This window comes from Bubalus kerabau, chromosome 23, assembly GCF_029407905.1.
Source record: "Bubalus kerabau isolate K-KA32 ecotype Philippines breed swamp buffalo chromosome 23, PCC_UOA_SB_1v2, whole genome shotgun sequence".
Taxonomy (NCBI): Eukaryota; Metazoa; Chordata; class Mammalia; order Artiodactyla; family Bovidae; genus Bubalus; species Bubalus kerabau.
In genome coordinates, this window is record NC_073646.1 from 35,712,828 (window position 1) to 35,725,226 (window position 12,399).

Genomic DNA, 12,399 nt, shown 5'->3' on the forward strand with positions numbered 1-12,399 from the left:
AGAGCAGCACAGGCACCGAGGTGACACGGGGAAGTGGGTGATGCTTCCGGGGAGCTTGTGAGCAGCTCTTCCCCTGTGGCCTGCAGGCCAGGTGGCCTCCCAGCTACAGCCTCGCCTGCCCCCAAGGCCACTCATGAGTGTCCTGAGTCTCAGCCTGCCTCTCCACGCTCTGGAAGCCCACAGGGGGAAGGTGCAGCAGGCTGAGAATCCCAATGCCGCTACGGACACAGGTCACCGAGGTCACGTCAGGAGCAAGGAGCCCCTCTCCTGTCCTGCTGTCACACTCGGGCGGGTTCTTATCATATGAGCCTTCAGGTGGCGGCAGCAACAGCATTGCACGTAAAGAAAAGACAAAATTCTTCCGTAATCCACTTTCCTTCTGTTATTTTAAGAGAAAAAACGTCTCTGAAGCAGAAAGCGAAAGTCGAATTTGTTCAGTCATGTCCGACTCTTTGTGACCCCATGGACTATCCGGGCCAGAAACTGGAGTGGGTAGCCTTTCCCTTCTCCAGGGGATCTCCCCAACCCAGGGATCGAACCCAGGTCTCCCACGTTGCAGGAGGATTCTTTACCAGAGCCACAAGAAGGGATTTCGAGTATTTTCCCTTTTTTTCCCCCAAAGGTTCTCCCCCATGCCCTAGCCCATCAGTGAACCTTTGTATTTGCAGAGCTCTCGGCCTGGAATGGTCTCCTCTCTGACCCCTTCATAGCTCAGCCCCCTCCTTGGGGCTCCCTTAGCACCAAGGGCCTCCTCCCGGCAGGCCTGTGCCCACATGTACCAGACAACAGAAGACAGTAAGGTAGGCTGTGTCTGACTGCAGGAACCTGTCTTTTCTGATCTTAGCTAGAGAATTCCTTTATCATGGCACTCCTGGTCATATTAAAACACCCTCATGCAGGGCACAACCAAGAAATGGACGAGCACTTGGTTCTGGCCACCATGTCCACGGCGGGTGAGTGAAGGCAGAGGCTGAACCCCGAACTAACGATGAGCAGCGGCCACCTGCTGAGGGAGGGGCATTTTCCAGCTCACATGTGGCTTTTTAAAATTCTCTCTTGTTTTTGATTTGTGGTCTAGGGCCATGTATAAATCAGTTATGGATATACAAACCTTTTCAGCTACTCAAAACAAATGAGGGTTAGAATAGTTCTTTTCAGACAGTACCAACAGTTACTACGAGTGATCTATTTCCATAAAAGAAAAAAGAATCAAATCAGATCTAGTCGATGGTACTGAACGAAGAGCTCTGCCTGCCTTAGATGGTGCCATGGAATTTTCTGTGGGTACAACGAGCCATTCCTTTTTTTATTAATGAGCTATTCAAATGCCCCACCCTGACTTAATCATTAAAATTGAGGAACTAATGGCTTATTTGAGGAAGCTTCAGCAGGATCTTATTGCTAAATCAAAGGCACTAAAACTGTGGACATGTTCTCCTGGCCACGTCATGGTTACTGAATAAAAGGCATTATGTGTATTAAAAAGGAAGGCTGGCCTGTCCCTAATGGGGGGCCATGTCTGTGTAGGGCCATATGCAGCACGGAGCCCTGTGGCCTCACGTCAGGGAGGGGCGTGCATGAGACCACCCACGTTAAGAGACGGATGCAGCTGCTGTCTTCTCAAGAGGCAACTGGTGCTCTGCCGAGTGAGAAGAGCGACGTGGAGCCATGGAATTCTCCACGGGCGGAGACTTGGAACCTGTAGTTCCTACCCGACACGCTGGGGAAAAGCTGGGTGTTTTATAATTAATCAGAGGAGACTGAGCCATTCCTTGTGCAGCTCGCAATAATCCATCGGAAGAGGGTGTGGAAGCTTGTGAGCTGCAGTCAGGAAGGGCTCCCAGAGTAACAAGTTACAAAAGCTGATACAGTTGTTCTCTATCTCTGTGTCTCTATTTCTGCTTTGCAAATAGAATCATCTGTACCATTTTTTAAAGTCTGCACATATATGCGTTAATACATGATATTTATGTTTCTCGCTCTGACTCACTTCACTCTGTATGGCAGCCTCTAGGTCCACCCACGTCTCTGCAAATGGTACAAGTTTGTTCCTTTTCGTGGCTGAGTAATATTCCATTGTGTGCACACATGCATGCTTGTGCGTGTACGTGTGTATGTCCATTCCTCTGTCAAGGGACATTTAGTTTGACATATACACAGATGACAGACCCTAATGCTGGGAAAGACTGAAGGCAAAAGGAGAAGAGGGCGGCAGAGGATGAGGTGGTTAGATGGCATCACCGACTCAATGGACATGAACTTGAACAAACTCCGGTAGATGGTAAAGGACAGTGAAGCCTGGCATGCTGCATGCAGTCCATGGGATTGCAAAGAGTCAGGCACGACTTGGCGACGGAACAACAACAACATATACAGTACTATGTTTAAAACAGAACCTACTCTATAGTACAGGGAACTCTACTCAATGCCCCGTGGTGACATAAACGGGAAGGAAATCCAAAAAAAGAGAGGATATACGTATATGTGTGACTAATTCACTTTGCTGTTCAGAAGAAACTAATAAAACATTGTAAAGCAACTGTACTCCAATAAAAATTGAAAAAAAAAAAAAAAAAAAAGAAAAGTTATAAAGCTGAGCGCGTGGGTGAGTCCTCCCTATCAGTTCTCTGTAAGGTGATGATAGACTGAGTTGCATCCAGGGAAATCTGTTCCCCTTCCTTTCTCCCCTCTTAAGAGCTGTCTCCTGTTTCCTTTCCCTTGGGGCAAAAAGATTAATCACACCAAGGAACCATGAATATGAAATGAGCTTTAAAGAAAAAATGCAATTGGAGTCGTATCTAACTATGTACCTATACACCTGCCTACACATATGTACACAGGCACACCTCCATCACTGCTCCAGGTTTTCCTCCTTTAAAAAAACACCCTGCTAACTGATAAGCAATGACTGCAGGCCACGCTCAGAGAAGACAAGTCTCCCTCGGCCCCTCCCTTCTCCTTCTCTGAGGGTTCCCTTTGGTTCCCTTGAGCATTGCTATTGCTAAGCAGGGCAAGGGCAGCCGATGGATGATAGCTGAGATTGGAGAAAAACAAAAGGGAGACACGGAGGACCATTCCCCAAGGACCACCTGCACCTCTGCCTTTAAATAGGTTTGCCATATTAGATCAAAGACAACCCAACACTGGGACCTTTGAAAGAAGCCAACCCAAAAATTGTGTGTTGAGGGGCTCTCCTGGTGGTCCAAAGGTTAAGACTCTGTGCTCCCAATGCAGGGGGCCAGGTTCGATCCTTGGTCGGGGAACTAAGATCCCACATGCCGCAATGTAGATTCTGAGTTCTGCAACTGAGGCCTGGCACAGCCAAATAAACAAATACCTATTAAAAAAAATGTGTAGAAAACTAGACTACTGGGAAATAAAGGATCAGGTAACTGATCTGAAGTCTGGTCCTTTAAAAACCATTTTTGCTCTTTAAGCTACTCATATGATCAACACGGAACTTTCTGTTCTCCTTACTCTTCAACATAAGCAGAGGTCACTCACTGAAAATGGCATCAACTTTCCCCAATGTCTGAGGCCATCATCCTGATGCTTGAATCATCAAAGGGACATTTAGAAATGATTACAACTGCCAAGAGGAAAAGTGATGATGCACCAGAAACTTGAGTTTTTCTCTCCTTTTATCATAGAACTGATCAGCAAGTTCGACAGAATCGTTAAGAAAAACGGAGATGCTGAGGGTAACGGGGCTGGGTGGAAAGAGACAGACAGGAATTCTTAGTGCAGAAAACCGATTCCTATGTTGGCAGTTCGCTGTGGAGATGAGTGAGGCCCTCTGCTCCTGGGGCACCTCATCGCCATGGTAACTAAGCACAGAGCCATGCATTAGATCCGCATGATCTCTGCTCAGAACGAGGCTATGGACGGAAGGCAGGTCTTCCAAAGTCCTTCCACACCTGGGAGGCTAAACCAGTGGCCAGGCCAGTTTGGCAGCCTGGATTCTCAGACACTGATTGTTTCTCACCAACATTCAGAAACAAACTAACCCAAGGGTAGAATTACCTTCCTGCGGCCACCTGCTGCCACCACGCTGAGCTGGCTCAGGCAGAGGCCTCATGAAGCCACCACCGAGGACAGAGCATCTTTCTGGGTCTGGGGGCCTCTTTGGAAGGATTCTGTGGTAGCCATGGTGAGAGCAGGGAATCAGAACCCTGGAGAAACCCTAGGCTAGAGGCATTACTCCCCTGCCTTTGTGGGAGCATGCTGAAAGCTTTCTCTGAGACACTGGTTTTTTTAAGCTGTAAAAGATCCTGGAGTCCCGAACAGCAAGGAGATCAAAGCAGTCAATCCTAAAGGAAATCAGTCCTGAATATTCATTGGAAGGACTGATGCTGAAGCTCCAATACTTTGGCCATCTGATTCGAAGAACTGACTCATTGGAAAAGACCCTGATGCTGGGAAAGATTGAAGGTGGGAGGAGAAGGGGATGACAGAGGATGAGATGGTTGGATGGCATCACTGACTTGATGGACATGAGTTTGAGCAATCTCCGGGAGTTGGTTGATGGACAGGGAAGCCTGGCATCCATGGGGTTGCAAAGAGTCAGACACGACTGAGCGACTGAACTGAACTGAATAGCCATTCATCCCAACGATTTGTCAACACTCATCATTATGAGAATTCTGTTTTTCAAATCTAAATTCCACATCCTGAAAAGCACAGCTACTTTAATTTTTAGAAACACTCCCAAAAGGGTAAGGCTGACAGTAAAGAAATTTTAAACAAGGAAAACTGCCACCCTAATCTTGTCATATTGGTTATCTTTCTTTTCATTTTGACAAGCACTTTCTAGTCTTTCCTGATCCAGAGAAGCATTTTTGCTTGGCCACCATCGTGATATTAAAAAAATTTTATATTTTCCTAGAATATCAGAAACATTTTTCCACTTTTCCCCACAATCACCATAATTATTATTTCTACCGATGGCTTCCCAGTTGCTGACTCACAGCAGGTGTGTCGAGTCTACAGAGCACAGTCTACCTCCCATCTTGCTCGGAGAAGGAAATGGCAACCCACACTCCAGTATTCTTGCCTGGAGAATCCTATGGACAGAGGAGTCTGGCGAACTACAGTTCAAGGGGTCACAAAGAGTCGGACACGACTGAGCACCTTGCAGAAGCCCACCTTGCTCAGATGACAACAGGGAGAGGCCTGCCTGCCGCCTCTTCACAGGAACCAGGGGAAAGTTCTACAGCGCTCACTTTTACCCAGGGGCTCACTGCCTCCTCCTCCCTTCCTCCCTCCTTCAATCTGCAGACTCCCTAAGAGTGTAAATCACTTTATTTTATAAAGTAATTTGATCTCTTACAAATATCATTTATGTCCCTCTGAGGAGCCCTGTGAGTTTTTCCCATGTTGGAAATGGGACTGTCATCTGAATGTTCCAGCACAGTAGCGAGGGCTTGCTATAACAATAAAAAGTAAAAAGCCACTCTTGAAGAATTTGTTCAGACACAGAGAAGGTTTTGGCATCGATCATAACCGACCTGGAACTGTAGGCGATTTCTTGTTTTATTTAGGAACAAGGGAGTTTGATCTAAAAACTGTCACATTCTGCCAAGTTGGGTCCTGACTCTGATGGGGCAGCAAATACTTGCAGAGTTTAACAGGAGGCCGGCTTTCTGTTCAAGCAAGAGGCAGGGCTAATTTTCCATGCAAACGTCCGGCAAACTCTTAGCACAAACAACTGTGTCCATTATTTCCCTAATGTGTCTTGAATTTGAGCCAGGGCTGTGTTAAGGTCTCCAGCACTTGCTAATTAGATTGGCCAACCCAGAAAGGCAGGGAGGAGGAAGTACACCTGGTCCTTCTCAGAGGGCCAACCGCTCCTTTCAGAGGTGCAGCGAAGGAAGCCAAAAGCCTGGGTTAGACACAGCCTTCCACCCCTCAAGATGGAACACCCCAAACAGAAGAAAATGTTGGTGGGGAACTGAGCTGCAACCCAGTGTACTCTGGCTGCATCTGTGCGTGGGTTTGGAATTTTGAAGTGGTATTGGCCGCTGCGGCCCAGCTGTTCCCCTCATGACACGTGTTTTTCCTCGTAAAACTTCCAACAGGCTGGCGGGTTCCATGCTCCTCACTTAGCTTTGTTTGTGTTTTCAATGAATCAATGGGATATGGAGACTAATCAACATGTTTAGAAAGATAAAGAAAGGAAGAAAGAGGAACAGCTCATGACACTGGCTGTTCCCGAGAGCTGGGTGGGAAGAGGCTGGCACAAGTGTACGCCCAGGAAGGCCAGGAACGCGTGGGGTCAGGAGCCCGGTGTGCGGGCCAGCCCGGGGCTGCCATGTTCAGGAGTCTGGAAGGCGGTGATGTGAGCTCAGAGACCAGGTCTCGAGGCTCTCTGATGCCGGTCAGAAGCAGCCCCAGCCCCTTGGCTGGTGCTCCAGGCTCTCCACCACCTGCTCCCAGGCTGGACCTCAACCTCAATGCCACTCTCCTGAGCATCACGCCCGGAACTGCAATGCCCATTCTTTGTCCCCTATATCCTGTTATAAGGCTGGAAGCCCCCTGAGCACAGAATCCGTCTCTGACTCGCACCCCAGCCCCAAAGGCAAGGCTTCACACGACAGACTGATGAAAGAACACAGCAAGAAGTAAGAAGATGTGGGAGGGACCTGCACTCGGCTGTCAACCCTCTGCTTCTCCACTAGAAACTATGACCTCGAAGAACCCAGTTTGCCAACAGGATACCATGTTTTCAGCTCACTGGATCCAGGACAAGCGACCCTTCAAGTCCCCCCAGTACAGACCAAAAGGCAGGGAAATATATCATCCAAACCCCAACTGTGGCTAATTACCTGAGCTCACGCAGCCCTGCTGCAGGGGGTCTTGTAGTGATGTCACGGAGTGCAAGACTAAAGGAGAGAAAGGGGGACAGTTACATGAGGAAGCAAACTCGGGGGTTAAAGTTTCTTAATACCCTGAGCACAGCTGAGGGGGGACAGCATAAGGGCCCAAAGGCACAAGGGAGGGTCCTTACTCCTTACGGGAGGGGGCAGACTTGACAGGGGTGCAGAGCGCAGAGCAGGAGGGACCCGCGTGGACAGGCCAAGTGCTGTTGGTGGCAAGCTGGCCCCCAACTGGGGGGCAGGCGGAAGCAGCCACTCGTGAGAGCCTTCATTCTGTGCCTTTGGCTGATTTCCTTTCCCGATTCCCTGATTTAGCTACTTGACTTTTACCTATATTTATATATAAACAGCATTTTCTTAATTGGTAACTCATTTTCTGCTGCTTATAAAATTAGCTAGGCACAATCTTCTCTTTCCTAAAAACTGAGTCAGTCCCATGGCAACAGGTTGTGGAGGAAAGAGGCGTCTCAGCCCCGCCGCATGTGGACGCCCCTCCCCGCTCCCCACAGCAGCCTGGGGGTGGGGCCGCCCCTACCTGGCCCTTGCTGCTGCCCTTGGACGGGCAGGACGCCCTGGCCCAGCTCGCCGTTCAGCCAGAGCTGCATCCGTATGAAGGGTTCTCGTCCTTTCTGGGTCAGCTTGCTCCATGGCTTCGGCCGGGACAGCATGTCACTGACACTGCCCTGTGACAGGCCTAGCACCTGGAACGGCAACCAAGGACACGTGGTGGTGTCAGCGCCTGGGTCTGGTGTGAGGCCTCAGTGTTACACGCACGACCGTGTGGTGGCGTGGCCAGGCAGGACGGCACTGGAGCGCTCCCAGGCGGAGCACAGAACTGGCCCCTGGGGGGTGGCGACAGCCTGGGTTGGGGGGTGGCTAAGCTTTTCAAGGTCATGGGTGGGCTGACGCCCTGGCACAGGGAGCCACAGTCATGGTCCCTGCTTTCAGCTCCTAGGGAGAGGGGTGGGCAAATGGAGGGGAGGGGCCCCCCTCCCCCCAGCGTCTTGATCCTGCCAAGCCTGCAGGGTTGTCGCCCTGACAACCCGAGGAGGAAGCACTGAAACCACGCTGCTCTTTGCCTGGTGGCGCCAGGAAAGGCCAGGGTGTTGGGGGCCAAGGACCCCTTCAGATAAACCAGGAGCAACGGATGCTGGCGGGACTCGGACGTCTGTCTCCTGTGCTGACGCCGGGCCAGCCTGGCATTTAGAAAGGTCGGCTCTTTCTGATCACATCGCTCCACAGTAGGGGCCCAGAGGTGAGCTGGTGGCGACAGAGGAGCCAGCCTGGGAGTGGAGCTCAGTGCCGACGGTCGACAAGTTGCACGTACATACCCGACTTTTCTTATGCTCACATATGGCCATACATATGTATGGGCACAAACACCCCCCACAGGACACAGATGCAGCCCAGAGATATTTAGGGGCTGCATCCGATCACTCTTTGAAAAGTTCTCAAGTTCCAGAATAAACTGCACTCATGGGCCAAACAAGTTCAATGCTATTAAGTCTCTGCTAAATTTAAGGCATGAGCACAAATGTCTATTTAAATGTTCTCAAATGATATTTTTACAACACTGAACTAGAAATTTCAAGGGACTTTAAATTCTCATCCTCATTCCTATTCACCCCATCACCTTTTGCAAGATTGTGATGAAGAGTTCACAACTGTATCGCAAGGATGCATGACATGGTATATTGCAAACACTGAACTCAAGGCAGGACCTGGGAAGGTGGTGGAGGAGGCCGCCACGGGCCTCTCGGAGGCCACGGCTGACCCAGCCCTGTGCCCCTCAGGAAGACTGTCTTTTATGGGACTGGAGTGCTTCTCATTCTGCTTAGCCAGTCGTTATTTAATCTAAGACTATCCTGGAGTATTATATTTATCTTACATTTTGCAGGCCTGGTAAATCCCCATTAACCAGAATCTTAGTGACCAGGAAGCACCGAGAACAGAAAGTGTCTGGGAGCTCATCCACAGACTGGGCTTTTCATGAGCCAAGAAGGACGATGAGAAAATGAGGGCCTTCAGGGCTGGTCCTGGGCACAGCCTGGGCCCTGCACGGCTCTGCCCATGCCACCTCTAGCTGTGCATCCCTGGGCAAGTTGCTTTGCCCCTCTGGCCGGACAACACCCTAGCATCTTCTGACTGCTGTCTCTACCAAGTGCCTTTGGCTCTCTGTGGGCTGGTCATCTCTCTCTGTGATCAGATCCTTTTTGGCCAAAACAGCCTACAGAGGTGGTGCCTCTGGGCTCCGCTCGGCCACAGGGACAGGGCTTGACTTAGTCATCTGCTAGCTTGGGGCACGTGGTCAACTTCCCTGAGCCTCGGTTTCCTCATCTGCCAAATGGTGACTGCCACCCCCTCATATATGATGAGAGGTCTAAATGGCTGCAGAGGGTGAGAGGGCCTTGCCGGGAACCTGGCCTCCAGCGGGGCTGCAGCAAATGGAGCGTTCACTGGCCAGTCTCCCTGCAAGTTTGGGAGTAGATGAGCCATGGTTCTCTTTGGTTAATTAAGTGGGTGATGGCCACATCCTCCAGACAGATCCCCGCTCCCCGGTCCTCATCAGTGAAAGGAAATGGGAAGACCCAGGCCCCCGAATGGAACCCCCACCTCGTACCTTCTCCCCGAAGATCCTCTGACAGATGCCGTTCTTGGCCAGCTTCTCCTTCACCTGCCGGGTGAGCTCGATGGTGTCCACCTCCTGGTACATGTAGATCTCGTACTGCTCGGGGGTCAGTGGCGGGACTGAGGGCTTGGTGGGCTTCGACAGGGGCACAATGGGCGAGGAGGGCAGTGGGCTGTTCTGGGGCGTCTCGCTGCGGCTGGCTCCGGTCAGGCTCAGCTCTGAGCTCTGGGAGTAGGGCGACTCTGCGCTGGGCCAGTCCTTCCAGTACTCGGAGGAGGAGGGGCCCTGGAGCTGGCTGCGCTCCGCCCGCGCCTGCCCGCCGCTGCCTTTTTCTTTGCTGCTGCTGGCGTCTTCGGCCTTGGGGTCTTCGGGCGGAGCGCTGCTCTTCCTCTCGGGCTGGACGGCGCTCCACCAGTGATCCTTCCACACGGTGCCGCGGCCGAGCTCACTCTTCACGTGTCTCAAGACCCCCTGTGCGGCGGGGTCGGCCGCCCCTGGGAGGTCCGGCCCGGGAGCATCCTGGGACTCCTTCTTCAGGGCTGGCGGGTTGGGCAGGGCAGGGGCGCTGGCGTCGGGAGCCGAGGGGGGCTTCTTCAGGGAGACGGCTAAAGGGGAGTAACTGGACACCGACGACATGGGCGAGGCGGGTATCAGCTTGGGGGTCAGGAGGGCGATGTCTGTCTGGGATGGCGGCGCGGGCTTTAAGGCAGGCTCGAGGGCGGCCTGCTGGGCCTCCATCTCCCGGCGGGCCTGCTGCAGGATGGAGCGGATGGCGTCGTCTGCGCTCCCGCCACTGGATGCCGAGGAAGGCTGGGCCGGCTCTGCTGCGGAGCAAACGTGCTGGTGAGACAGCGGCGACAGCGCACCTCCCAGTGGGGACGGGCTTTCCCACCCACGTCCTTCTCAGTTAACCTGCCATGGATTGCAGGTTACTCGGGACAACCTCACTGCGCTGTGATCTGAGCATTTCCCGCCTCGTGAAATGTGAACCGTTCATGTAACCATTTAGCGATGAAGGGCTAAAGCTACTGCTCCGTGGCCCCACCGACTGAACGGAGTTACGATCAGGAGTGCGATGGGGGGTGGGGGTGGGGCAGAGGATGTAACGTGTGCAAACGCTCTGAGACACACCATCCTGGCCTCTTTCCCAGATGACTTTATTTATTTATTTGATTTATTATTATTATTATTTGATGTGGGCTATTATTGTGTGTCTTTTTTGAATTTGTTACAATATTATTTCTGCTTTATGTTTTGGTATTTTGGCCATGAGGTGTATGCGATCTTAGTTCCCCGACCAGGGATTGATCCGGTACCCCCTGCATTGGAAGGCAAAGTCCCACTTACTGGACCGCCACGGAAGTCCCCTGGATGACTTTAAACTTAACATTCTCGTGTGCTATATTCCAATTCCACTGGTTCTGTTAGCTCAGATTACCTTCTGGGTGGGTGACTCTGGGGTGGCCACCAAGGGGAAGGGGAAGCAGAGGGCCGGGGTAGGGGGGCCAGTGGGCTGGCCCTAGCTCAGGAACCCAGGAGCGTGGCCAGGGGGCTGGTGGGCACTCGGTGTCACGCTGCCTGCTGCCAGGCCTGGTGGGGCCTCATGCCATGGTCCCTGCCGGCAGGACTGGGCAGAGCAGGGGCTTCAGGGGCACAGGGCAGGTGCGTGTCTGTGCTGAACCTCAGGAGGAGAACTCGGGTGCTCAGTTTCCCCTCTAGCAGAAGCTCTGAGCTGAATCCACAGCCTGGTGTGCCTCTCAATCATTGCTCACCCGGAGAAAAGCTGAAATGTTGGTGTTCCCTCCTCTTAGACAAGGCGGCTCGCAGGGATCTCTGAGGGCCGATTCCCAGGGCTGACTGACTACAGAGGTGGGGACACCCGTCCTTTAACACTTCCTGCTCCTTCCTGCTAATATTTGTTCTGTAAAGCAGTTGTTAAGAGTTTATTTTTCACTAGTATGTGGTCAAATGTATACCAAATAACAGATTCCTGTGTTGTATTTAAGAAAGGGAATCTGATACAGATTACTTGTTCATTTAAGTCATGGATATTCTAGGCTAGGGGTAAGGAATGATCTAGAATGGTAAGTATTAGCAAAACACATGTCACACAGACCTGCTCCCCCCCTGTACTAAAGGCTTGAAAACACACATTCTATTTCTTTTTAAACAAAGTTAATTACTGCCGAACAGAACGCTCACGATGTAAGCGTGGAAGGCAGTGGTGGAAGTCCTGGACTCCGTACCGGTTTTCTGGACTTGCAGCTCCCTCTTGGCTTGTTCCAAGATGGACTTGATGGCTTCGTCAGACCCGGTCTCGGAGGCTCGGATCCGGGTGGTGATGTTACCTGCAGGGAGAAGCCACACAGATGACATCAAACCCACACCTGGAACAAAATGTAGTGCTGCACAAAGATGGCATTCTGAAAAATAGCTGCCGGTGAGTTGAGGCCGGCGACGACAAGGAGGCAGGCTGGCCTCCTGCTTACCTGTACCTGCTGTGCGGGTGACTTCACAGCAGGTACGGCGACCCTGGGCAGGAAGGGCTTCCTGCTGACTCCACCTGGTGTCAAACAGTGTTTGGCCAGTGGGACCAGCTCTGACACTATCCAAGCTGGATATCACCCGTGGGTTGGGACCAGGGACAGCAAATCATTTAATTCAGTGTGTGTGTGTGTGTGTGTGTATAAAAATATATATAAATGAAGGATTAAAGGGCAGGGCTTTTTTTTTTTTGTGTGTGAGTCATTTAAAAGCAACTCCAGCAGCTGCTTTGGCTTGGGATATGTTCAAGGCCCTCCCTGTACATGTCCTTGAGGCCAGAGAGGAAAAATGGGCAGAAGGGGCAAGGGGTTGAGGCTGATCCTCCCACCATCATTTGGATGTACAAAGGGA

General features: G+C 51.6%; 1 protein-coding gene across 10 annotated transcripts in view; it reads right to left on the minus strand.

Moving 5' to 3' along the window:
• Nucleotides 1–12,399, minus strand: part of CUX1 (cut like homeobox 1) — a 349,990-nt gene that overhangs the window by 57,183 nt on the left and 280,408 nt on the right. For 5 of the 10 annotated variants that reach the window (XM_055562788.1, XM_055562791.1, XM_055562787.1 and 2 more), the window contains exons 17-20: nt 11,751–11,852; nt 9,496–10,328; nt 7,411–7,576; nt 6,825–6,881 (exon numbers count right to left, since the gene is read on the minus strand). The exons of 4 other annotated variants lie outside the window; for them this stretch is intronic. In XM_055562788.1, coding sequence (XP_055418763.1) covers nt 6,825–6,881; nt 7,411–7,576; nt 9,496–10,328; nt 11,751–11,852 — 1,158 coding nt within the window. The remainder of the gene's footprint in view (nt 1–6,824; nt 6,882–7,410; nt 7,577–9,495; nt 10,329–11,750; nt 11,853–12,399) is intronic. One more of the 10 variants, XM_055562790.1, reaches the window with a different exon arrangement.